This window comes from Lichenostomus cassidix, chromosome 6, assembly GCF_008360975.1.
Source record: "Lichenostomus cassidix isolate B80296 chromosome 6, HeHo_3.0, whole genome shotgun sequence".
In the NCBI taxonomy this organism is placed as follows: Eukaryota; Metazoa; Chordata; class Aves; order Passeriformes; family Meliphagidae; genus Lichenostomus; species Lichenostomus cassidix.
This window is the reverse complement of record NC_139487.1, coordinates 31,557,022-31,583,973: the sequence shown is the minus strand read 5'-3', so window position 1 is coordinate 31,583,973 and position 26,952 is coordinate 31,557,022. Positions and strand designations below refer to the sequence as shown.

Genomic DNA, 26,952 nt, shown 5'->3' with positions numbered 1-26,952 from the left:
AGCTAAAAAACACAAGGACAGAAGATGGAGATCAGGGATTCTATGCAATAAATGGGGGGAAAAAGCATTCCAGATTGTCTCAGGGTCAGTAGGTTTTAGTGAATACGGGCTAGAGTCATGAAAGGGATAACGTGCAGCAAGTGGCTTTGGTTAGGCCTTCGCAGTGCCTTGGGATGCCTGTTACTCATTTTTCATCCTTCAAACAGCAGCGAATGCAGATGATGCTATTTTCTAGTATTTACCCTTCAACTGCAATGCGCAGACATGCGGGGTTGCTCACACACTGACCCTGATTCATCGTTGCAGCAGTCCAGGTTCCCACTTGGGCTGCCCTGCTTATCCCAGCTGGGCTAACACGTATCTGCAGTGGCCATCTGGGACCCCCAATTTACCAATTCCCTACAAACACCAGCAACTGGCTGCTCTCACTGGCATAAAGCATTAAGATCCTGATGTTGCAAGTCAGCATCAGACTGGGCATGCCATTTGCTCTGTAAAACACTTCTCCCATCATTGCCTTCATAAGTTAGGCCCAGTATTTTGCAACTTAGAAGCATAAATAATTCAGCTGAGGACAGTCACTGACCAACAGACACACACAAATCCCTGTGCATCAGGGGCAGTCGAGTGCTATGGGTGACATCAGGCAAACAAGCATCACTCCTCTGGTTACAAGGTACCTTGGAGCCATGTCTTCCTGGCAGCCCTGGCATGCCTCTCTCCCCCTGGAAGCAGAGCAAGACACACAGAGATAGCAAGAGACAGGAGATGAGTCCTCCCAGGGCTCAGTGAGGAGTGGCCAGGGCACAGGTGATGAGAAACCCTCCTGAGTGAGGTCAGCACCATTTCCCCCACCTGACTCTCATCAAGCTGACTGTCCTAGGTGGGGCCATTTCCCACCAGTGGCACTTCTCAAGCCTGTTACTTACAGCAGGACCCACTAGAGTGCCACAGCCTCGGCATCCTGCTACCACATCCCATGTCACAGCATACTTCAGGGCACAGGGAAGCACTCAGCCTGCAGTGACTATGGGATGAACAAACTTATCTGGAGAGACAGAGAATTTAAGGGCTGCTTTATGCTGTTAGCCTGAATTTTGTCTGGTGATAACTGGAAAATAAAACATCTTCAGGCAATCTGCACACTGCTGTCATTTTGTTCTGGGTGTTTAGTGCTTCCTTGGAAGGGCTATTCAGCAGGGATATATGTGGGGGATTTTCGGGGGTTTTTTTGTTTGGGTTTTTTGGGGGTTTTTTTGGGTTTTTTTTTTGGTTGTTGCTGTTTTTCTTTTTAAGATTTTTTTTTTTTGTAATTACAGCATCCTGTGAACTGTATTTTGTAAAATATCTTCCAATACCATAATATACATGACCTGGTGTGGGCTCCTCCTGCCCTACACAGCCTACTTAACTACCCTATTTTCAGCAGTAATTAGGAATGCTTTGTTCTGGAGAATGGGGGCTGCTCTCTCAAGACCGATGCTTTCTACTGGGAGACACCCACCCTGCTTGCAGAGACCATCCCCATAGGGCAGCCCAGCCTGTGACAGTAATTCCCCATCCCAGAGACTTTCCTGGAAGAACTGCCCGTCTGAAGAGCTGTTTAATTAATTAGCCCCGCAAAAGCAAAGCCCCCTCGGTGAGAGGGAGCAGACTAACCCCCCCAGAGGGGCAACTTAGAGCAACCACCCTGCACTGTGTCTCCTGACGACGCTGGCACAGCCCCCGGCAGCGGCGAGATCACACAGGCACTAGAGCTAATTAAAGAGGGCAGCAACAAACGTGACACCGTGCTACTGAGGAGCAGAAAGAAACCCAGCGCCAGGAAAAAAAGCAGGAAAAACAACTCTCCAGAACATCTTTAAACCCTTATGTGTTTGAAAGCCATTGTAGAGCAGCGAGTACCCGCTGGGCTGATCCCTTTGTGATCCCCTGGTGTCCTCAGAGCTGCACAGGGTGCCGTAGCCAGGCAGCAGCAGCTGCCCACCAAAAGCAGAACTGGAATGGTGCAGCCAAGCCAGGAGCTGGGAAACATCACCAAAGGTGGGTACAAAAGGCAAAACATCCAGCACAGCTTCCCAGGGGGCTTCAGGAAGGCAAACAGTAGCATCTCCCAGCTCTCCTGAGCTTCATGCTGATTCAGGAAAAGCCTCTCCAATGTCTGAAAGAGCCTGGCTATACCTCTCCCCTCCACACAGAGACCTCACACTCTCCTCCACCTGGTGTGAGCAACTTTATCCCCAGTGGGTGCCAGTGATACCTCGTCTAATCAGCTCATTAGCTACCAATTAAAGCAGACACCCTTCATATTTGCTCTTTGCTGTGAGAGAGAAATTATAAGGGGTTTCTTGAGAAGGGCTGTGGGCACTTTCTTTATGGCGCCTTCCCCAGAGCATGAGAAAAAGCCTCATCCTATGGATTTTTCAGGAAAAAAGTAAGAAAACGTAAGTGAAGCTGAATGTGAAAGGCTGGGGACCTCGAGTCAAATGCTCAGTTAAGCAGCCCAGGTGATCACAATCACTGCCTAATGACCTTTATGGGACAAAGATTTATATCCCTACAAGATCAGAGTACAAATGGTGGCCACAGAAGAAAACCGTTGAGAGAATCTAGGTTGTGCTGCATTTGCCACTGGATGGGGAGAGGTGGTTAAATGGACTTGGTAGTATCTGTGTGATACTAGCAAGCCTCTTCGAGCCTGAAATATTCTTCACTGCCAGCTAAAGCAGTGATTTTCCATGCAAAATTGGCAACTACAGCTAAACTGTGAATCATAGTGTTTGTTCAGGGCTCCTGAAGGCAAAGGGAAGGTGAAGTCTAGTCCAGGTAATTGGATCCAAAGCTGGAAGAATTAAGTCTCCCAGAGTCCCAAACAATCCTCCTAGGTGGGAGGACAACAGAGAGAACCAATTTCCAAAGACAACAAATGCATGTGCTGTCGGACATTCAGGAGCTGTTACTGGGTGAGGTCTGGTTGCTGATTTAAGAGTATGTCTGCACTTCCCTTTCAAATCCTCTAAGCAAAAAGAAAGGAAGTCAAAAGAAAAGTGATCCTGACAATAACAAATGGAAGTCTGTGTGCGAAAGAAGGTGCTGCTTTGGAACTGGGGAGGTGGCCCTTTGGAGCTGCAATTTAGTATCACAAAAAGTGTGGTGGGTTTCATCTCCACTCTTCCTGAAGTGGGATGAATAAAGGGCCAAGTAGCAAGACCATGTCTCCAGGGTGGCCCCGAGTCAGGGAAGAGTGGCATGACCCTGAGATATCACTGCAATACCTGGAGATTTCTCCTTTGCCAGAGCCCAAATGAAGGGCTGGTTAGTCCTTGTACATGGACATGAGCAAAACAGGTGTCTGCTAGCAGTGAAACACTGGAGTTTAAGAAGGGATAAAACACAGCTTCTCCTTTCAGCCTTTTCTCCCTCCCAGGCCGCACTCTGACTTCAGGGCTTCCATTCAGCTTACTGGGAGACCTGCTGTCGAGAGAGCAGCAAACTCCAAGCCCCCAAAACACATCAGTTCAAGGTGCAATTCCACCTTCATTCACAGTGGCACAAACAGGAGTGATACCTTTGTTCTTGATGGAATTACACTGATGTTGAGATGGACACAGGGAACCTTTGGACTCTACATGCACTGCAATATTTCCCAGAATGTATTGTTTTCTTGCAGGAAGACAATCACTGCTATTCTATTCAACTATGAGCCCAGAGCCTGCATTCCCAAAGAACATTTCTTTAAACTCCAAGTAAAGCATCCCTGGTAAACTCTGAAGGGGCCTTTTCTCTCTTCAAACAGTAATCCACCCAGATGGAAAAGATATAGAAAGTGTATGTGCTGCACGATAAATGAGCTGCATGCCACACACTAAATACTTGAAATGTACGTGTCACTGTTAATGCCTTTCCAAATATTACAGGACCAGTCTTTCCTCACGATGTTTAAGATGTATAGCATGACACAGTGTGCTCTGACTGCCATGAACACTTGCCAATGTTGTAATGTTTTAAGCACAGTCTACATTGAGTAATATACTTTAAATATATGGGTACAGTAAATTTCAGTCAAATAGATAACATCTGGGCACAGACCACATGAGCCTGTAAAAAGTGTCCAGAAACAGACAGAAAAGCTGGAGCCAAACCTCAGCCTGAATCGCAGAGTTTGAGTGGATTTGATGCGTCAGCTAACCAGATTTTATGAGGAAACCCCAACCTAGCCCATCAAATAGAGAGATGCAACAAATCACCAGCAAGCTTCATAGTCAAAGAAATGCCTTTGGTAAGAATCGAATTCCACCAAACGGATAAAGGCTGCTTTTATTGCCTGAGCTTGGAGTGCCTGTCTGTGGTTAATCAGAGCACAGATGTGTACTCCATCAAATACCCCACAGAGCTGCCTCAGACCCCACTTCCCCTTACAATCCATCAGCCCAAGGAGCAGTATCTCCCAGGTGATCTACTGTGCATTAGAAAAACATATTTTTCATGCCTACCTTTATGCCAGCATCCCCTTTTTCACCCTGCCCAGCAAAGGAGAGAGAAGGGAAGGAAACAGAGAGAGGGAGAGTGAACATAAAGAGAAACCAAGCAAGCAGTTCAATTGTAACAGCAAGGGACAAAGGGAAAGTAGCCAAAAGAGGGGTGCGATAAATGCAACCCCAGCACTCCAATTCTTCTGACAGCAACATGGTACCAGCCAAGCACTGGCTGTACCCCTCCCAGGGAATGCAAAGGCAGTTTAGGTCTCTGGAGTGAATGCTGGAGGTTGCCCATACTAATGCTTTTCTACATTATATGGGTGTAGAAACCACCAAAACATTTCATGGTCCAGAGTACCCTCATTTTCACAGCCCTGTTGCAAAAGCCTCTAAAGGCTGGGTCAGTTTTTTTCTCTAATGGGGGACTGTGTAGGTTCTGGTTCAGGACAGCATGGAATTACCTTGGCCAACAATTGCCCAGACCCCTTACACAGGAACGAGTGTTCCTGTCTACATGGTTGATTCCAGGCTCTAGAGAACTGCCTCCAGCCCCTGGTCCCCGACATCCCTTTAGGATAGGCTTGTGCCACTTATCTGCCCCTGGGAGATGCCCCCACTGACTTGAGTTTAAGGGTTACCTTGGGGCCAGAGGCTCCAGGGAGGCCATGGGCACCAGGCAGGCCTGACTCACCCACCTCACCCTGAGGAAGAGAAGAAAGAAAACAGTGCAAGAAGCAAACACAGCAGCAAGAAAAGGAGCTGTGGATTGCCAGAAAGGTCAGCAGAGGTGTGAGAGGGATGTCCCACACAGAAGGGGTCTCACACACACACCAGCCTACCCCTGGGTCTCTCTGAGAGAGGAGCACCATTCTGCATCAGGAATGATACTCAGTGTGTGAAATGTACGGAGTGAAGGGAGCAGTCCCATATCCTGAGTTAACAACTTTCCTCAACATTTAGCCTTCTTTTCCCTTCCCGTTAGGACTGGGTCCCCTACTTTCATCCATGCTTTCCAGCTTTCCCAGAGAAAGGTCACGACCTTGGGCTCACCCTTCCAAGATCCATGCAGGCTCTATGCAGGAAGTGAATTAGCCAGACAAGTTGTTTCATGTAAAAGGAACTGGTCGGAGAGGCCCTCACTGTGAGGTCGCTGCTGAGAGCTGCCTGCCCCACGCACACAGAACAGGATGGGCTCCTAATGGAAAATCCGATGGTTCACTGGGAGAAGGGGCAATAAATTGTGTCTGTCTGCAGGACTGGGCTGTGGTCTGCAGGGGCTATAATTTCCACTTCCTGACATAACAAAAACTTCTCAGTTTATACAGAGCTAATTAAAAAGCTCTCAGGTCTTGCCATTTTGCTTGCAGAGCACCCATAAAGCAATGTGGAGATAACAGGGGACACAGGACTCCTTCCTGCTGGGAACATTCACCTTCCCCTTCTCCAGCTGACATCTCTTTAGCAGTATCTCTTCATTCCCTCTCTCCCCTTTGATCTTCTTTTGTGTCTTTCCCCTGTCTCTCTTTCTGTCTCTTCATTACACCCTCCGGGCTTGACAGCCCTGCTGTTAATCAGCTGCTGCTGAAGGCATTCGGGCATTGGCAGTTTCTGCCTTTTAACCTGGAGCAGGATTGACTCTTTCCTGTATCTCAGAGAGCAATAGCCACGGATTTGGCCCTTTCCAGCCTCCTGTTTGGGTCTGGATGCACAGGAAGTGCATTTCAGCCTGGAAGTGGATGTAGAGAGGCACACACACTCAGCAAGACATCTGCTCTGTAGCTACTGGAGAGTTAAAGATACCTCTGGACCCAGGCTGCCCTTACAGGGGTGACAGCAGTGGATCCAGTAGATCCATGTCCAACACGAGCAGAGAACCTCAGGACACTCCAGAGTAGTCCATAGATTTTCAGCCATGACTGCACAAAGCATCAGTACACTTAATTCATTTGACATATTGGAGCTTCCCTTCTTACCTTTCTGCCAGGGTATCCCTGAATTCCAGTGTCTCCCTGCAAAAGGCAAAAAGACAAAAGAAAGTGAGGCTTGGCCTGAGAAGGACAAATCTCTGCCCTTTTCCCTGGGGTATTGTTGGGATAGCAGAGCATTCCATGGGAAAAATTCACGTCGTGCTCAGAGTGACTCCACTGAGCTCCTGACTCTTGAGACCCACAGGTCAGCACTACCTGCACTGGGCTGAGCCCCGACAGGAAAACCCTGGCAGCCAAGTAACACATGTCAGCTGTGTGTCCCAGCTCCATGGGTCCTATCTCCTCACCCTGGCTACATATCTCAGATAAAAACAAATTAGGGTGGGTGGCTGCAGCTGAAAAACAACAACAACCATCCCCTCCCTTGCACTTTGGCAAGCGAATAAATGGGAAACCGTGGCAGAGTTAACAATACCATTGCAAAATCCATTCCTGAAGCGCTGTGAAATGCTTTGAGAATGGAAGAAGCCAATAAAGCTGTGTGTGGCAAACAATTTTGCAAGATGGGCTGATGAGGCGTGCCTGGCTCAGTCAAGATGCAACTCAGACGTGTCGCCTGGACAAAACCCATGAGTCAGCACACGGGCAGGCCCCAGAGGCAATGCTGAGCTGGGTTAGAAATCTTTCTCAGCTATTTGATGTAACCTCTTTTACCCCTCCTCCATCCATCAAAATGTACACATCTGTCCTTGCCAGGAGAGTCCACCTCTGTTCATCATCTTTCTACACCTCTAAGCGAAGTGAGAAGTTCTCACCTTTGGTCCAGGAGGCCCAGGTAAGCCCTGTGGATAAAATCAAAACAGACACTGGGGTTGAAAAATGTAGACATTACATGGACAGCAGGGTGACGGGAGATGCTGGCTGCCTTGGTTTGAAACACCCCTTAGAGATTCACGCTGCTGAGTTCAAACACCCCCAATCTATCCTCTATGTAGATGAATACTATGTTAGCGCACACAGCCAAATAAATTCATGCCCATAGTGCTCCATCCCTCCCAGTTTGATCTTGCTGAATCTGAAGACCAAAAAGCTGCTTTGACCTAATGTATTATGTTCCAGAATATTTTCTGTTTCTCTGCCTTGCTGGGGGAACTTGTTCCCAGCCCACTCTGCAGCTCTGGAGTAAATCAGGCATTCGCAGCTTCCTCTGGCAAGCTAAACGGAGAGAATATATTAACAAACAAACCACTTGTGTCTTTAAATGGGAAATAACCAAACAATTTACCTGATATGAACAGTGAAGCATACCAGATATCTGCGTGTGTAAATATAAATAAATAAAATATCTATGCAGAAGCTGCATGTGAGCAGGCAGGAGGAGAAAACTACTCTCGATATGCTCTGATGCCTGTACCACCCTTGATGTTGCCTGTTTTGGCAATTCAAGTGTTTAGCCATCCTGTCCTTGGCTCCTCTGAGACAGATGAAGATTTCTCAGAGAGAGATGAGATGTTTTCAGGATCCCTGACCCCTGTGTTTTGTGTGGAGAGGTGCTTTTGCTTCCAGGGACAAGACCCGCTTGTCCTGCTAGCAGGCCCTGAAAACTCTTTTGAGATGGAAACTCCTTTCTGGAGTTTTCCTTTGATTTGGAAGCTCCAGAGCCAGCATGCCCTGGCTCCCCCTGCAACTCCCAGGAATGGAGCTGGTTTCTGGTACCCACCTTTCCATCTCTGCCAGGCTTCCCAGGTTCTCCTGCTCTGCCCTGTTGTGAGAGAGAGGTACATTAGCAGGATTTTCTGTCCAGTGCCCTGCCATTTAGCAATGGTATTATTGTATAAGTGGTGCTTCTGTTCCCACCCTCCTTGGCTGCTTGCTAGGACAGGGACAGGACTTCAAGGGGCTGGCAGGGAGCATGACAATTACACCCCACATATTACTTCCTCCCTGGGGCGATCTGCAGGGGCTGAGGAAATGAGCCTGGTGTCACCCACTGTGTGTCTAGATAGCAGCAGTGCCCAATGCACATTTCCACCTTCCCTCTCACTCCCCTTCTTCCTCCCCACATATCCACATTCTCTGCAGGTCTCCTGTCTGTGGCTATTTCAGCTTCACCAGAGGCAACAGAGGCCAGAGGAAACTGCCTGAGCCCTAGGGGAAGGGGAAGCAGAAGGATTTGGGGTTTGGTAAGGACTTACAGGGGGTCCAATTGGCCCAGGATGTCCTGGGATTCCTTTGGGTCCAGCTGGTCCAGCAGGCCCTGGTGGACCAGGGGGCCCCGGGGGACCTTGGATCCCCGCTTGTCCTTGCTCACCCTGCAGTTTGTAAAGCAAGAGTTATCAGCTGGCAGAGCAAACCCTTCACACTGCCACCCCAAGGGCCCGAGGCAGGCCAGCCTGGCTGAAGCAGATGAGATAGAGGCAAGTCCCAGGTCACTGCCAGGAGAAGTTTCCAAGAGTGATGGAGAGCCCTACTAAGGAGAGCCTGGAAAGCAGGAGCCAGCACCCTATGGTTTGCAAAGACATCTGAGGCCACCTGATCAGAGCTCTCTTCTAAAGAGACCTAGTGATGACAGAGCAGTCCGAAGATACCTTTTTCTTCACTGAGTCAGTCAAGTAAAATTTATGTGTCAAGGACTGACATCTCTTGAGTCTCTAAGGCTTTCCAAAGCTCCTGACAGTCACATGTGAAGCAAAGCCTCCTGTGACCACACTGGCACTTCCAGACAGAGCCACAGTGTCTTACCTCAGCCTATTTTTCCCCCATACTATATTTATTGGACAACACTCCCTCTGTTTGCCAAGGACCAAAAGTAGAAATGCCACAAAGCCAAAAGAAAATAACACGATCATCATGGCATTCCTGGAGCCCACCCAAGGCAGGCCCATGTACGCCAGGCAGAGCCTGTTTTTTCTAAGATTTAACAAGGCAGTGCGTGCTGAGCCACCTGCCATTTTCAGCTCTCTGAAACGGAGCCGTTTGAGCCGGTTCCTCCCCAGGCCGCACAGTAGCCATTCGGTGGCTGTGGCTCATGCCTCAGCAATGTCATCTGGCCCAAAGGACCTGGACGTGGCATCAAGCGGTGCTGAGGAGACAGTGGGTTGGAAGCACCACGTTTGAATACCAGACTGCTGATCTATAACTGATGAATTCAGCGAGCTTCTAAGGCACTATGGCACCCGTGCTAAGCTGTTCGCCTATTAGGCTCACCTCCCTAGATAAAATACCATGACAGCCTACTGCTAGTGATCCAATTTAAATTTGAAAAACTTTCCTTGGTGGATCCACGGGAAGCTAAAAATCAGCCATAGCTGTTTCTCAATTAAAAGTCAATGGGTGTGCAGTTGGGTCTCCACTGCATTTATCCTCTCTACAGCCTTATACAGTGGAGGAAAATGCATGAAATCTGTCCCCTGCCTGTGTTCCTACTAAGTGTGCGGTTTATCCTGGCTGCCTTTAGTAAAACATGCAGATAGAGGGATGTTTGCTTTATTTAGAATGATAAATTAAAGTAATAAGCTGCAAATTTCATCGTTTCTGCCATGAGCTCTATTTAAAAGAAAATTTCCAACACGAGGGCCAGGCTCACGAGAAGCTCAGTCATGTGTGGCGCAACAGCCCTTTTCCTGTGCCTCACCGCCCAACCCGCAGCCCACACTGGGAAGCCTGCTGGGCCAGGCAGCATGGGTGCACTTGCTTTTCCCTGTTTAAGTAGACCTTCATTTACCCTGTGGCCCTTGCAAGGGAATGCAGATTCTTTTCTAGGCTTCCTTATCCTCCATACTCAGTGCTATTTAACCATCCTGTAAATAGGATGTCTCATAGCTTTTAAATATGGAAGGTAATTTGCATCTAATAAAGATGTTGGGAGGAAACCGTAATGTATTTCTAGATTTCCTCTTGCCTTGACCTCTCATTCCAGCTTCCAAGACTTTCCTCCCTCCTCACTGCATCTTACAGCACCCCCAAGCATGGGTGCACCATGGGAAGGCAAAGGGGGCTTTGCCCATCTCAGTTTGGCTCTCCCTCCTCTATTCCCTCCTCAGCTCTGCCAACCCAGTCCATGCTCCAGATGTAGGGCACTAAAATGCAGCATGGCTCTGGAAAGGGGTGCTGGCAGGGGACAGGGAGCTGGGAAGAGCAGGAGCCCTGTCCCAGCACATGGAGTGGCTGGAAGAGTCCCGTTCGCATCACCCTCACTTTCATCTCTTGGACACAGCAGGCTTTCTCTAGGCAAGTGCCTGTCCTTGCAGATCCCTAAACACACAAAGTGTTCTTACCACATCATTATAGTCTTATTAATGTGTTCAGCACAAAACGACCCCCACAGAGCTAAATGGACAGTAAGTGGATACAATAAGTAGGAGATCAGGTGTCATTTTCCTCAGATGTCATTCTATATTTTTAGCTGTCAACTGGAGCTATTTTTCAGTTCTTTTAAACACCAGCCAGCCACCCAGACTACGCCCCAGCAATGCATTGCTCAGCCTCCTCATGCAGGACCCCACTCAACCCATGTCTCAGTTATGCTCCAGCCCTTGGGCAAAGTGCTCCTGCTGATATACTCAGAGGTAGCAGCAGGTTTTTCCTCTTCTAGGCGCTGGAACTAACATCCATTTTGCAGCCTCACTGTTTTTCTTAGTATTCATAGGCTGGGCTACTGGAATTGCCTGGTGCTGGCAGATCTGTAGGAGCAGATTACACCCTGTTGCATTGAGAGAATGAATACAGCAAAGGCAAAACAGATCATGGCAAAACTCTCCGGTGAAGTTTTCCTCTGCGGACAGAGGGAATTTGCAGCCCTGGCTGACGACAGGACGTAGGGCAGCTATTCAAGTTTCCCACTTCATCCTGGAGAGGAACTTCAGCTTTCAAAGCCTTCCCAAGAGGTCAGTCCTTGGCCTGGCTCTCCAGACTGTCACTTTAAAGGGCAAACAGTGCAATCCATGGGGCTCTGTGTGGTGCAAATGCTGAATCAACAGGAACAGAACTGAAACCACGGGCTCAAGTGGTAAGGTCAGGATTTGTCCAGTGCCAGGCAAGGACCAGACACATCACGGTAAAGGTCTCTTGCACCCTCCAGTTCCCTGCTAGCATCCAGCTGTCTAGACAGGCAGCAGGGTGACAAAACCCAGCCACTTAATAGAGTGCCCAGCACACTTCAGCGGGGTAATTGCAGCGGTTTGTCCACACAGGAAAGCTAATCCCAATTGATGGAATGAGGGAGCATAAAGTGGGCTCATTAAAAGCCACATGAACTCTGACTATGGACACTCTTATTCACTATTCATAGTCCGTAATTCACTTTATTAATTCATTCCCAAAATAAACTAAACATGAATTATGGCCCTGGAAACCAAAATAAACTTTGGTTTACACAAAGATTTAATGCAATTTAATGAAACCATTCTAAGAGCTTATTTAAACACATTTCCCCAAGTGCCTCAGACTAGACTTACCCTTAGAAGAAGCGTTTGCCTATTCATTCATCTCAGTTAAATTTCACAGACATAAGATGCATTTCAGCAAGAGGCTTCCAACCTCTTCTGGAGATTGAATATGCAGGAACTGACTCCTTAAGGGAGGAGGCTGCTTGTCGACAGCCCAAAGAACAGCTTCATGGCCCATTTCTTTTAGTTTAAAAAACTGGCTTCACTGCATTTCTTTTTAGCAACATTATCACATCAAAGATTTCCTCCGCTTTAAAGAAAGTCCCTCAGCTCTGCCTGAAACTCTTGGAAACCCCTCTGCAGGGGAAGAAAGACAGGTAGCAAGCTGATTAATTGCAAGCATCAGGATAAGCTTAGAAACAGGCAACAAGGAGGAGAATTCTACCTGGAAAGTGCGTCTCTTTATGACCGGAGGTGGAGCCAGCCGCACAGAATTGAGGAGAGGCAACAGCTGAAGATCAAACCAGAAGGTCGCAGGGCAAAGGAGGCCATTAGGGCATCGAGAGTCAGAGAGCAGCCAGGGGAGAGAACAAAGAAGAGGGGAACAGAGAGATTGCCATGAAAATAAAGCCCAGTGTGAGAGTGGCGCAGAGCTGGCAGAGTGCAGGTACCTGCTGGCAGACCTCTGAGTTCCTCCGTGCTGCTCACAGGGGCATTTGCCAGGTGCCAGCCTGGCAGATGTGGGGTGGCCACTCATCATCCCAGTGTTCCCACTGTACAGGGCTTTTACACCTCCCTCTGCTCAGAAATAGCACTTACCCAGGGAATTTTTGACCCAGCTCCGCTGATCTCCTTCAGCAGTGTTCACTGCAAGACATCCCCTCACTCGTTCTTCTAGGGTCTCCAGTGATAGGACCATTTACCTTAACTTCTTATCATCAGATTTGGGGCAACTATCAAAATTACAATTTTGTCCAAGTTTTCCAAGTGCAGTTTTCTAGTCTCCTTACAAGAAACCTGGTGTATCACCAGGTCTCATCCTTCCTCCGGGTGTGGAAGGGAGGGGAGAGAGGCTAGCTGGAGTCAACACAGGTCCTGGTGTGGTTCACTTAGCAGGGCAGACACAACCACCATGACCAAGAGAGAAGAACTAGGCCTTGGAGCTGGAGTCCTAAGCAGGGCATTGCCTTGGCAGCCTGTGCTTTGTTTTTCCTTGCTCAACAGTATCATCACCCTCTGACTGCTTATAGCCAGCAATGCTGCCTTAGGGCACAAAGCTGACCCGGACACACAGAAATCAAATGCACTAAAGCTCAGGAGCATTTGTTCATCCTTTTGCTGTATCCAGTTTCCACTTGCATGCATGCTGCTGTCACCCTGGCACCCACCATGCTGGCTCCAGGCCCAGGAATGCTGCTCTGGCCTGATCCACTTTCCTGTTCCTATCAGTTTTCCATTGAAGCTGCTCTTGATTTACATAGGGAGAAGTGAGAGAGGCTTTCTGTGCTCAGGCACAAAAACGTGCCCATTTCCAGTGTGTGACATTTCCCCACAGGAGCTGTGCACTCAGATTCCAGAGGTGTGCCCACAGGTCTCCCTCCACAGAAACCACACACTTCTAAGCAGCACATTTTATTCCCTTTTAGCATTGTCCTTCATGTGTGCAGTGAAGGCAAGGATCCAGTCCTGTTGCAAAGAGAAGTGGTAACCCAATATTGCAGCATCATGATCAGATGGTTGTGTTCAAACACACAAATCCAGACAGCCACAAGCTATCACTCCAAAACAAGTGCTACTGGAAATTCAGCTGGGCTGATTTAATCCAAAGGCAAACTTCCTCTTTCTAAAAGACAGTGCAGGAGGTCACACAGCTCAGGAGAGCCAGCTAAGCTGGCTTTGCCTGGCTGCTCAAGCACCAAAGGGTATCTGAAACATTATGCAGCTTACAGAGAAGTTGAGAGAGGATTCTGGAAAGGATAAGGAGGAAACTGGAGAAAAGTAGTCCTGAAAACAGAGGCAAGACCCTGCAATGGATTCAGGTGCAAGTGGAGAGTTTAGAGAGGAAACCTGAAGGCACTTCCCCACCCAACTCTTGCCCTGCTCCCCATGTCCCAATGGAAAGTTTTTTCAGCAGGCAGCGTGCAATATTGGATCCACATCCTTGAGCCTTTGCATCAGAACTGGGTCCCATCAGACCACTACCCACAAACCTTCAGCGTAAGGATCTGGTTAGAGCGCAGGGCTGCAAGGGTGGTACTTAGGTATTCCTGGGGAACAGTGAAGACACATGACACAAACAGGGTCAGTTAGACAAACAGCATTTCTCAGGGCAAATGGAGCATGGCTGGTCCCCACTTTTCCCTGAGTGGCACTTCAGAGCAGCTTGAGCAGCCATCTCACCCCAAATGGGCAGCCCCAATGCCTGGGCTCATCCCTCAGCAGCACAGGCCATATAGACTCATACAGACAAAAAAATAGGAAACTACAAGGGCCAAGATACATACCCTAACCTTGTACTTCCTTCCTAAGAAAACAAATGTGAAACAAAACTGAAACAACATCCCTGGTTTTTCAGGACACTTGTTTTCATTTCCCTATCCAGAACATCTGACAAAGAACCTTGTCAAACAGAAAAGCAAGAATAAATTGCAATTTGGTCAGCAGTGTCACATTTTTGCAACAAGTCTCATCCTAATTTTCATTCAGGGAGGAAGAAAAAAAATCTGCACCTCTGCTGGCTGATCTGTGCCTCTGGCTCCCTGAACTTGCAGTTCAGGACAGCCTGTCCTTGAGTTGATCTGAGGACAGTCACCCTTCCTGTGAGCATGTCTCAGCCTTAAACAACTCATGGGCTTTTTATAATGTTGAGCTTGGTGCCTCATGAGACCAAAAGTATCTCCATAAGAGCCAAGGAAACATTGCTAGGATGTGAGGCTTTTCCCCGCTGTCACAGTCCTGCAGCTCATCAGTCACCCTACATCCCTGACTCACCAGACCAGTGTGTCTTTGCCACCAGGCCTGAGCCCAGGCTACTTCCAGGAAGGCACCAGCTACCTTCCCAGTGCTGCTTTGGGTCCTGCCACTGCTTTTCACCTTGAGCACTGGGGACAGTCAGAGTCAAGGGCTGTAACAGGAACTCAGGACACTGCTCGGGTGACCAGTGCTGTTGGCTTCTTTTTAACATAACAATCCAGTGAGCCGGCTCACTAAATAAACACAGCTGACGGGCTGTTATTGCACGGGGCACTGGCACATACCCACGGCCTCCTTCTCCCTTGCTGCCAGCTGAGCTCTCTCTCCAGTGGCTCTGCTGCTCCAACCCTGCTCCCTCCGGGCCAGGGACCAGAGCCCAGCTGATTATCCAGAGGACCATCAAAAATAAACAGAAAGCTCTTAAGCCTGTCTCCCTGTACACCCAGATTACAAATTCCAGGCACTTCATATGATGTCGTTCCAATGCATTTCCAGTGGATTTTCAGCACTCTGGTTGTTTTTAGAACTGGTTAAATCCCCTCAAACCCCATGATGTACTCTCTCCGCTCTTGGCTGCAGCACATGCTGGCCAGGCCAGGATGAAGAGGCAAGTAGGGCAAAATACTGGCTTTCATTAAACAGTTGCTGGCATCAACTCTCCCTCTCAGCCTCTTCCTTGCAGGCAGAAAGTCCACCAGGCTTGGGGACCATCATGGGGACCAACTCACTGGGGACCTGTCAGAGCACCATGGCCAGGGGGTGCAGGGTTACCCTCAGGCAGAGAGCACAATCCTTCCCCTTGCCTCTATGCAGGGATGACACCAGCATGAGGGAGAAGAAAAAGGGAGCACTGATGACAGTTTTCTCCAAGTCTGAAAACCCCACACTGCTCCTGGCCACACAATCACAGCAGAGGCTGTGGAAGCAGCACAAGGAGTCAGTGGGTGATCTCCACTCCTCCAGAAACTCCAGGTTTCATTAGGTTTTGGGGTGACAACATGGGGCTTCCCCTCTCCAGCACAAAAGCACAGGTCTCCAGGAAGCAGAATTGACAGCAGCTATCTAGGGGTGAGTTCTGGTGGGCAGCAGACCGGAGATCCAACATCCTTCCTGGAAAACCTTATCTGCTGCTTTTCTGTGAAAGACATCAATCAGCCAAGCACTGCCCTGGGGCCCAGATGATGCATCTTGTTAATGAAATGATCTCTACTTCCAACAAAAAGCCAGTCAAACGAAGGAGGATTAGCATGCAGGAAGGCACGGGACAGAGGATAATAACACTAATGACTTACCCTGTGCGGGTACTCTGCACACTGACCCTGTGAGAGATGGGGATTAAAAAGGAAAGAGTTTAAACCACAAACAGAGGGGACCAAAATAGGCATGCAGGGTCAGATCCAGAAGGTGTAAATCATTGTGACTCTATCAACTTCAGAACAGTTATGCTAATTTACACCTGATAAGCACCCTGCCTCCTGTCTCCAATCCCCCAGGCCCTCTGCTCTTGCTGAACTCCTAACTCACAGTCAGGTCGACCAGCACCAAGTCCACCAAGTCCCTTCCTCTCTTTTAATTTAATTTTTAACATGGCTCCCGTTGAAATTACCTTTTCTCCCTTTTGTCCTGGAGGTCCCTATAAAAGAAAAGTGACCAAAAAAGGCCTCAGTAAATGAAGGAGTTCAGTGAATACAAGGGGAAAGGAATTAGGGGGAGAGAGAGAGGATATGGATGAGATACTTACAGGTTGTCCCCTGGGACCTGCAGCACCCTTCAAAGAAACATAGAATTTAACATAGGATGGTTTTCCATTAACAGTGACAAGAAGACAGCATATCAAGGAGGTGAAAAAAACTGAGCTTTTAAAAACGATTGTGAAGAAAATTCCCAAGAGAGATCTGGGTTCCCTTTGTTACTCTGGAGGAGTGAAAATGCACACATGCTCTGGCTGAACCACAGGGGGGAAATATTAAAAGGAGAGGGGAAAAATCATCAGGAAAACACACCCTTATTGTTCCCAGGACCTCAGCTGACAGAGCGTCTCCTCAGCCGACGCACTGGGATGGAACCAGAAGCAGCCAGGACTGAAGCCTGAGCTGGGATTGTGCAACAGGGGAGTGGGGAGAGGGATCTTCAACATGTGCTTGCCAGAGGGCTATACTGACACTCAGACTCAGAAAACAGAATTACAGAATTAGCAGAAGAAAACATTCAACACTTCAGTGAGCGAAGGTGACTACAGAGCTGCTCTCTTGACATACTCATATTTGGGATTTCATCATCAGAGATGTCAAAAGGAACAAGACAGCATTTGAGCTTCCATCAAGTGCAGTCTAAGTTTATCATTTTCAACCAAAAGCATTTTAGTATGATGTACACATGAAACAGATCTTCAAGAGGGGGGAGAAACCACATTTAATACAAAAAATATGCTTTTTTTGGTTGTTGTTAGATAAGTTGAAAGCTGCCAGATGGGTATTCAGAAATCTTTCCATCAACTTTTACTTGTGCTATGAGGCCAACCACGAAAAATGTCAGCTCCCAGAATATATTTAAAGAACATAATTGCTAACTGCAAGGAAAACACATCCCATGCGTAACTAGAGAGTTGCTGTTGTGACATGATGAATCTGATAGCCATAATGCAAAAATTACAGACATGCATCCCAGCACTACTATTATGAAGTTACAGAATTAGGGATGCAGCTAATGCATCAGCTGAACTAAGATTGCTACCCTGCCCATGAGCTTGTTTCCAGCTGAGACAACATCATTTCAAACCAACCCATCACCCACAGACAAACATATGTATTTTTACCATCTCTCCCTTCTGTCCAGGATGGCCCTGCAAAAGAAAGGAAACACACATCGGCTTCGGCCACTGCAGTCTCTAGAAGATGTTGACTTAACCCACTTCCCCCTTACCTTGGTAGGTGCCCAAAAGCATTACATCTCCAAAGGGGGATGCAACAGTGATCATGTGGAGCTTTGCTCACACACCTAACAGGACACCACTCCCTGCTGCCCAAAATGCTCAGAACAAAGCTCTGGGGGAAGAACACAGGGTGCCAAGACTCTGCAGGGCATGGCTGGGTCATGGTTAAGCCCCCCTCGGGCTGGCAGAGCAGCTTCTGCTGAGTGAAGTGTGTGTCCCCAGGGCAGTACAAGAGAGGTGCTGCTGTGTCTCTCTTGGGGGTGACGTTCCTCATGGCAAAAACAGGGTCCTGGTGCAGGAAATTAGATGCCAGAGGTATGTGCTACCAGCTCCTTCTGCATTACAGCACAGCGGGAAGAGTGTGGTGGGAAACTTGGTTATGTGGCTGCTATATGGAACTATGGGTTTCATGTCCACTGGGTCCATGGAGAAGTAGCTCATTTTTCCCTAACTCTCCAAATGATGGGAAGAACTTAGGTTACTACTACAAAGCTCTAAGGACAGCATGGAGGTCTCACAGAGGTCTTTAGGATCCTTCCCTCTTCTATTGCAGTTCCTTTCAGCACAGCAGCGAAGAGAAGGAAGCTGTTGGCTAAGGCAAAGGGCTGATACCTTGGGGATCTGCTCTACCTGTCTGATTTGGGGTGGGAGTGCCTGCTAAGGCTTTCCCCGCAGCAGCCAGGCTGCTGCACTTGTGAACTGCTATTTTACAGATTTGCCTAGAAAGGAATAGGCCATACCCTGCCTTCCTTAATCTCCTGACTCCTGCATCTCCCCCAAGGCATCTGTGGCATCCTCCTGCCTGCCAGCCTCCTAATTTTCTTTTAATCCATGCATGTGCATGACATTGCAAAATAATCCCCTTAAAAACATATGGTGTAACACACAGGCAGGGAGCACAGAGGGACCTAGCAGGAGGCAGGGCAGGAAGCCTGCAGAAAAGTTGTTTGCTTACCGGTTTGCCGTCCAAGCCAATAGGGCCCTGAAATAAAAGAGGAAAAATGATGAGCAATGCTTTCCCCAGGGTGTCTGTCCATCTGCCCCATGAAGCACTGTGTGCCACAAGACTGCTTGGACTGGGGTGACGTGAGGTGACTCTCCCTGCTCTCCTGCCCCATCCTGGCAGGTCCCTGGACCACTGAGTACCAGCCAAGACTTCAAATTGCTTCAGCAGGGACCTGCTCTCTGTCAGCACATTTCAGCAGCAATGCAGGACACAAGAATGGAAGCAAGGAGGGATTGATAGGCAATTTGCAAAAAAGCCTCAGAATTTAAAATTTTACAGTGTTTGGTAAACTAGCTGAATATCAGCAGTTTTCTCAAGGCTTTGTTTTAAAAAGGCACCCACCTTTGGGGGAAGAGGAATTTTTGCAAATGATAGAATAATAAAAGTGTCCCAGGGAAGAGGTGACATAGAGCTCAGCACATGCTGAAGGTACTGTTTGATGAGAAACAGGCTTTGCAGAGTTGTCCCACCCGGCACTTTCTCATGAGCTGGGCCGATTTGTTTTCTGCTCCTCCAAAAGCCAAAGACCACAAGGGCCTGGAGAGATCTGCTTCTCCTCAGCCCAGGGGCAGCTCACAGCCCCCCTTTTCACGAAGGGCAGAGCTGTGGAGCCCAGTCAGACAGCTCAGAGGCTGCCAATTCCTCCCATTTTCCAGGCGTGAGAGTCTCCCCCGCAGATCTGCTCTGGCACATCCAGTGTCCTGGAGCAGCAGCTGAGCTGCCTGGCAGGAGCAGGGATGTGGAGGCTGTTTGTGTTTGCCTAAGACTTCCTAGTTGTCCAGGATAAATGCATATGAATAAATAGCAACTGTTTGAGTTCTTCAGCAGCCTCAGTGCTTCAGAGAGTGCTGCCAGCAACTGTAGGATTGAAATGAAATTTGCTTTGTCCTCTCCTGGGCATAGTTTCTGTTGCAACTGTGCTGGAGTAGAATTCCCCCTCGGGTCTTATGTCCTCTCCCTTTAGCATGACCAGGATGCTCAGCCTAACACAGTCCCCAGCTGACCCTCAGGAGTCAGGGCCCCTTTTGGATCCCAGGCACTTTCAGCTTTTGTAATATCACCTAAAAGCTCAATTAAAGCTGGAATTTCACCTACTTATGGGGCTGTTTTCTTTGTTTGGGATGCGGGTATTTCTTAGGATGGTTTTCTTCTACCCAACAGATCTGGCTTTAATGATGTTATTTTAACACTTGGGGCTTTTTTAAAATTAATTTCCTTTCAGAGTTGTGTGGTTTGGGAGCTTGATTTTTTTGGCTGGTTGGCTTTTTTTTTTCCTAAGTATCATTTAAAAGAAAAAAAAAAGTAGAAAAAAAAATGAAGAAAAAATTACTTTTTCCAGTGATATCAGATCAGGTCACTGGTTTCAGGAAAAAATTATGAGATACAGCAAGCACTTATGAGGCTTCCTAGTAATATCACACATCCATACCTCATAAATGAAGAGTTATGCTTACCGGGAATCCAGGAAAACCTCTTGTTCCAGGCTGTCCCTGGGAAGGACGAAATAGAGACAGCAGTTTAGAGACACTGAAATGAATTTTGATGGACCCTAAGTCCTCTCTACAGAGCCTTTCCTCCAGCCTCTGACCAGTTAGCCTACAACTCTCTGAAGAGATATCAAATTCCCCTCCAAGGGGAAAGTGTCTTGGGAAGGAGGGGAAATCTCTCATCCCCACTCCAATATGTACAGGGCCAAGAAAATGCTGGAGCAGCTCCAGTTTGGACTGCAAGCAGTTTCCTTGAAGTTTCTACATTAATTAAATGGGTGTCCCTAGCCCATATGTTAGGCTTTTGGAGCATATTCCAGAGGCTGAGCTCATTTTATGGCAATTCTTGCTGCCATAAACCTGAGATGTTTAATGCAGGGTGCTGTTCTGTGCAAGTCAAGCCTTGCAGGTCACTGGTGTCTAAATACAGCCATTCCTCTGCTCCTCCTCCCCTCATCTGATGCCTCAGTTCATTCATTTTCCTCACAAATAATTCTGGAGATGATTTTGTTTTTCCTCTTCTGTTTTGTTTTTTTATCCTCTGAGAGCTAAGAGGAAAAGGAGAGGTAGGCAGTGTGATGAGAGTAACATGAGCAACAAGGTTTTCCCCCTGCCTCTTCCTGGCTAGCTAGCATTGGCTACCAGTTTGGGATCAGGTACAGCAAACTCTGGCTTGGGATGTGTTTGGCAGCTTCTTCATCCCCTACTTAAAAACACTGAAAAAAAAAAAAAAAAAGAAAAAAAAAAGTGTCCTGGCTGTTAAGTTTTCATAGCTCTGCAGTTTTTGGGACCTGTAACATCCCAGGTCACTGTTACCACAGCTTTGTAGGTATCCAGTAAAGATACCTCAATTAAGGATTTTTTAATTTCAGTTTCCCAAAAAAATCATGAGCCAGGTCAGGAAGCATATGGCCCATATGGCCCAGACTTCAGCAGATCTTGAAGCATACTCATGTAGATAGAAACAGCTGGATGAGGTAAATCCAGTGCCACGCTCATCAAGTGACCACTGTGGCATCTTGCCTACCCTGAAAGCTATGCTATGATGCCAGAATGCCCAGCTTTCTTAAGTGTTCTCTCATTCTGGGTAAGAAAATGCTTTCTTCAGCAATTTGAGCTACCATGATTGGACTGTTGGAGTCCTGCAGGGGCTTCCTAGGAATGAGCTGGGCATAAACAGGGTGCACCTCTGCCTTAACCAGAATGATCCCATGTGGTGCAAAGGGAAGGGAAGGGGGGGACAGGCCTCCTGGGCTGTGAGGCTGGGATTTGCCACAGTGAAGCAACAACATTCCTTTGGGAGAGACCTCAGAGCTATGCTGACAGGGAAAACCTTCACCTTCAGGTAACATCTCCAGCCATCCTGTGTCTGCAGAGAGACTCAGTGAAGGGTTACCCCTGCAGAGGATGAGCCCAAATAGCCTCTTTGCAGGGTTTGAGGGATGCCCCAGCCACAAAATGCCTCATGTTGCACTGAAAAGTTCTGGTTTTTGTACACAATGTTAGCAGAACCTAATCACATTTGCACTGTTTCTTTAGTTCTGCAAAGTTGAACTTGGTCAGCTTTGCTTTGTAAGATACACACAAAACCACCTGGTCGCGTTGGCCAGTGACCAGAAGGGAAGATAGGCTATAAATTAAAGGATCTGTCCACTGCTGGCTTCTGAAAAGGCAAGAAGCAAGAAGAGCCTAGCCACAATTCATTAATTTTGGTTCCCTGTTGGACACCTCCCTGACAAGAAGTGCTAAAAAAAGAATTAGGGAGAAAACCTGGAAATGGTGCCATTTGGCTTCCTCTGTAGACTACAGACTGTTGCTTCTTTCTCCTTGGAGGACAGCAGAGTGATTTGCACAGTATCACGCCAAGACAACAGTTCAGCAGCAAGCGATTCCAAGAGCCTGTTTTTGTTGGGTGGCTGTTTTTCCTTGTCTCCTTTTTAAAATGTTGATTGTATGCAGTATGTAATCCTGGGAGCTGCCAAATCATGGAGACCGTCTGTTTCTGCCACTATCAGCGCACTGTCCCTCTCTGGCCAGGAGTTAGGCAGCTCTGAGCTCGAGTGAAAACTTTAACCTCCAAACCAAAATCTGGAAACTATTTGTCATCCCACATCTTTCCGAGTGGCCCCTTGGCCAGGGTTTCCGTGTTTGTCTTCAGTGCTCAGCCATCCTTTTGACCGATCACCAGCTCCCCAGGAAACTGGATCATCTTCACAGTCGGCTTTCCAGGGGGAAAGCGTGGAGTTGGGCCAGTCCTGGCACCTCAGGGCTTTGACTGGTGTAGGCAAAACCCCATTTTAGATACCATTTGCCATCTAATTTTTCTGCTGCTTTAAAGATGCAACATGTTCTGCACTTTCCCAACAAGAGCAAAGGCAGCAGCACCAAAGCAGACAAAAGTTGTCCTGCAGCCCAGGCATGTGTCCTTCAAGAAAACAGTGGTGCCTGCCTCTTTTGCAGGACCTACACAGACAGGAACTGATGGCTGTTTTCTCTGATTACTATAATGACACTGTTCAGAAGGCTGAGAGCCAGAGCTTGTGAGAAATAGCAAAAGCAACAGGGCACTTACCCTCCAATATCTGCTGTTTGTGGAGCAGGGTGGTCTTGCTCAGCCCTTGGCTTGAGAGACTTGCCAGCCCTTCTTCCTTGCCTAGGCACATGGCCAGGGACCATCTGCTAGGCATAAAACACTTGGGGAGACCCATTTGGGTACTGGCCTTTGGTTCTGTCACTTCTCAAACTCCAGAATCCCAGGCAGGTGGCCCTGGAGACCAGCAAAGCTGTTTTTTATTAGAAACACTTGTCATGGGGCTTTTGGAAAATTAATTGGAAAGCCAGATGTAGCCAAGTGTTTGCACTGCTAGGGTCTCTCTCACTTGACCTCTGCTATGAAACAAAGGTTGCCAGCAGCCCATCCTCTCTGCAGGTCAAGGACAATGCTCTTCACAGGTTAATCAAAATCGGAAGTGCCCACTGAGAGGGAGAGAATTGAATCTCCAGGTCTTTTTTCATGGAAATCTCTGGTGGAGTCTGTACAGGGGTGGAGTGGAGAGGTCTGGCTGCACCCACACAAAAGCAGAGGCTTGATGGCTGAACCACAGTGCAAGAAGCATCCAGCATTTTAGGGCACGTAAACACTTCAACCCTTCATTTTGGTCTTCTTTTATGACCCTGTCCTTGCAAGAAGCTTTGTCTGGCTGACCTCTTGCACCTTGTAGAGACACTTTTGCTAGAAGAGGCTCCAAAATCCTGCCTTTTGTCATTTCCCCAGCCAGCTAAGAGACTCTCCAGATAGCAGTAACCGTGCTGACAAAGAGCTTCCAAGATTTGGGGTACATGACAAAGATGTCTGAACTATGCATCTTTGTGAGCTCTCCAGTCACCAGCTTAGCTCTGATCCTGGTCTTCAGTAAAATCAGGGGGCTTGTTCCCTGCTGATTAAACCAAGGGCTGAAATCAGCCAGGCAAAGGGAAAATTTTCTCCAAAAGTGATAGCAGCCCTGTTGCAAGAAGGAAATATGCTTCTTCCTTTTAAATGCAGGAGTTTGGCTTCCTTGCCGAGACAAGGCTTCCTCATTTGTTCTGGAGTACGAGCTATAATTTCATTATATATAGTATATAATAGCAGTATAAAACCAAGGTTGTTTCAGCATGAGAACCACATTATACATGGTTTTTGCTCTTTCCAGCTGATGCTGAATCTTAATGCCCCTCCTAAGTCTTTTCCAGTAACTTGTCCACATCCTGCATCAGACAAAAATAGAGAGAAAAGCCACTTACGGGTGGACCGCGAGGCCCAATGATAGACATGCCAGCTTCTCCTGGAGCACCCTGCAGAGAGACAAAGCAGAGGAAAAAGAGTGAGAAAAGGAGAGGAAAACACAAAGACAACTATACTCCTGTCAAGACTGAGGTTAAATGAGGGTGCCTCAGGTGTGAGACCTTCAGGGCTTATTGGGCAGCTGCTGTTCCAGCCTCCCCCAGCCCCTGCCTCACACTTTGGGAGGAAATATGTCCTTTAGAGCTGCTCAGATGTTCTAGAAAATGGAAGCTGCACAGCAAGGGGAAGTATAAACACATAAAACACATTCTGGCAAAACAGAGGTTCTGCCCCATTGCAAGTGTGAAAGATGGCCTCAAACTCTTTCTGTTTCCTTCCTGTGAGTTCCAGGAGGATTGTGTCCTGCAGAGGAAGGAAAAGAAAGAGAGATGTGCTGGGCTCCAGGGAAATGGGAGCTGTGGGCAGTTTATTTGGCTGCCTCCAGAAATGCCTTGCCTGTGTACTTCTCAAACTCAGCTGAGATGTGGATGAAAACAAAGCAAAGTGCTTGCTGAAAAAGAAAACAGCTGCCTCTCCAATTCCTAGCCACCCACAGTGTGTGATGGGCAGGACATGCCCTTTGGAAAACATGGTGTATTCCTGAGAGGCAGATCCAGAAGCGCCCAGGGCTGAGGAGCTTTGGGATAGAGCATCCCATAAACCAAGCAGCCTGCAAGAAAGCAGAACACTCTGCAAAACAAAGCTGTGGCCTGCCAAGGACTTAGGGCTCTCATGGAGGGCTTTGGAGAAGCAGGGGCAGCTAGGAGTGATTTTTTTTCCCTTTTTTGTTCGTATGTATCTGCTGTCCCTTCATGAAAACTTTGGCCAGAAACAAACACAAGGACATGCAGAGAAAAAGCAGAATGGCTTCAGGTGGGAAATTCTGGTCTGTTGGATAATGTTGGTTGGCTCCACTGAGCAACTAGTGAACACAAGGACAAAGAATCTCTATCCTACTTTACCCTTCCTTGTTGTGTTTTTCTCTCCATCTGCTATGAAGAGGAGCAACTGAACCTGGTATGGTAGTGCATGGATAACCCCTCTTGTCAGATAAATTCCTAATTTCTACACAGTTGTTTAGTTATTCATGCATCCCAAACATCTCCATTTCCCTGCTCTCACAGGTGGGAGGTACTCGTAGCTCTGGAGAAAACGTACTAACACTGAAATGCCAAACACTTCAAAACAGGGGCCAGTAGTAGGATTGCTTTGTAAACCAGCACTCCTTTGTGGGTACAAATCCCAACTCACTGCACAGCAAATAGTCTGTGAGATGGTCTCAGCAAATAGCCTGTGCGTTTAAGTCCTGCGGACTTAAACTGCACCATCAGCTTTCCTCAGGAGGAAGAGGTCCCACTGTGTTAGAAATAGGAGCATGCCATGCCACTTTATTCCTTGCTCCCACCTGCACCAGCTATTGGGCTAACCTGAGAGGCGAAGGGAAGCTCCAGGTTGGTTAGGGCAAGCAGAGCTGCCAGTGGGAAAGAAAGTCAATGGTTAAAATCCAAGAAGCCTTGAGGGAAGCCCTGCGTGTGCCCACTGGCCCTTATGCTGTTAGTAAATTGTCATAAACAAGAAACACAGCATCTTTGGAGGCTGACGGCCTGAATGACTAGCCTGAAAGGAATTTGGGAAATATACTTGCATTGACACAGAAAATGGGGCAGCCCAGGGGTGTGGAAGCCCAAAGCTGGCTGCAGTGGCCATGACTGTGACCTGGGAGCTTGGGCTGGCCCTAGAAGGGGACAGTTTGGGGGTGCTACAGGCTATGAGGAGCTGACTCACCTTCTCTCCAGACTGCCCTTTTAGTCCCTGGGTCAGTGGCACCCGTCACAGCCACATGCAAGAAGGTGCAGGGAAGACAGAGAGAGAGAGAGACAAACACAGGCGTCAGCAGCAAAGGCAAAGGCACGCTCTCCCACCCCACAACCCTGGCTATGGGGCTGGGATGAACAGGGTGGCCTCAGCTCCTGCCCCTGTCCTCTTCCCCATCCTCACCATGGGATTCCTGAGCAAGGAGCGGCTCCAAAATACAGCACTCAGCCAGGCAGGGGATGGCCCCCTTCACTCAGGGCAGAGTTATTTGGAAGGGGTAGCTGCCAGTGGCAGGCAGGGGTGTGTGTTAGCAAACCCAGGGATAGCAAGCCCAGCTGGCGCACGACGTGGCAGCACGAGACACCCAACCAGGGGGATGCTGAACCAGAGGTGGGCCTGGATAGTACAGCAGGTGAAATGGAAACACTTCCCCAGCATGTATGTGGCTTGCAGGGCTGGTAAACCTGCTGAGACCAGGGGAGCCCCTCAGGTGTGGGACTCAGGAGGAGTAGTTTTGCTCACACTGACACCTGACAAGGTGTCCTCACAAGGATTATCCTGAAAGCATACACACCCCCACCCCATCCCTGGGGGATGGAAGAAAATAGGGAATATAAGGCACACAAAAGAGGGTTTGACTTACCGGCCGCCCAGGGATTCCCATCTCACCTTTGTCTCCCTGGCAATTAGAGCAAAAATCAGAAGCAATTGATAATGGGCCAAAAGCAAGGTAATAGAACAGCACAAATGAACTATGTCACAGCAATTTCACATTGTGGTGCAAGTGTCCAGGGATTTTGAGAGGGAGAGAGAAAGTTAAAGAGAGGAAAGCGCGTTTGCATGTGCCTGAACCTGTCTTTAGAATATATGTGAGCCACCAGTTCATTTCCATGTATGACAAACTCCACATCTCACAAGAGAAATTACATACAGCAATTTAGGCAGCAAAAGGATGACAGGAGTCTCCAGTCAAACAAAGTATCATCCCAATCTCCAACACTTCATAAAATCCAGGTCCTGGGAACTGGCTTCCTGCCGCAACCAACTGTCATGTTTTTCTCTTTCTTGACCAAAGTCACCTGGGTGTTAGCTATTTATTTATAGAGTTATCACTTTAAAACAC

The 26,952-nt window shown here is 48.0% G+C and overlaps 1 protein-coding gene across 4 annotated transcripts in view; it reads right to left on the bottom strand.

Annotated features, from left to right (window-relative positions):
* The window catches only part of COL13A1 (collagen type XIII alpha 1 chain), a 61,167-nt gene extending 34,585 nt beyond the window's left edge, over positions 1 to 26,582 (bottom strand). For 2 of the 4 annotated variants that reach the window (XM_085064335.1, XM_085064336.1), the window contains exons 1-17: positions 26,473 to 26,582; positions 25,800 to 25,826; positions 23,975 to 24,025; positions 20,159 to 20,194; positions 18,654 to 18,680; positions 17,582 to 17,608; positions 16,508 to 16,534; positions 16,373 to 16,399; positions 16,059 to 16,085; positions 12,239 to 12,304; positions 8,602 to 8,718; positions 8,127 to 8,168; positions 7,222 to 7,248; positions 6,452 to 6,487; positions 5,117 to 5,179; positions 4,494 to 4,520; positions 681 to 725 (exon numbers count right to left, since the gene is read on the bottom strand). In XM_085064335.1, coding sequence (XP_084920461.1) covers positions 681 to 725; positions 4,494 to 4,520; positions 5,117 to 5,179; positions 6,452 to 6,487; positions 7,222 to 7,248; positions 8,127 to 8,168; positions 8,602 to 8,718; positions 12,239 to 12,304; positions 16,059 to 16,085; positions 16,373 to 16,399; positions 16,508 to 16,534; positions 17,582 to 17,608; positions 18,654 to 18,680; positions 20,159 to 20,194; positions 23,975 to 24,025; positions 25,800 to 25,826; positions 26,473 to 26,493 — 693 coding nt within the window. In that variant the 5' untranslated portion in view covers positions 26,494 to 26,582. Of the gene's footprint in view, positions 1 to 680; positions 726 to 4,493; positions 4,521 to 5,116; positions 5,180 to 6,451; positions 6,488 to 7,221; positions 7,249 to 8,126; positions 8,169 to 8,601; positions 8,719 to 12,238; positions 12,305 to 14,003; positions 14,061 to 16,058; positions 16,086 to 16,372; positions 16,400 to 16,507; positions 16,535 to 17,581; positions 17,609 to 18,653; positions 18,681 to 20,158; positions 20,195 to 23,974; positions 24,026 to 25,799; positions 25,827 to 26,472 lie in introns of all 4 variants that reach the window. The other 2 variants (XM_085064337.1, XM_085064334.1) reach the window with 2 other exon arrangements.
* Between the last annotated feature and the right edge of the window lie 370 nt (positions 26,583 to 26,952).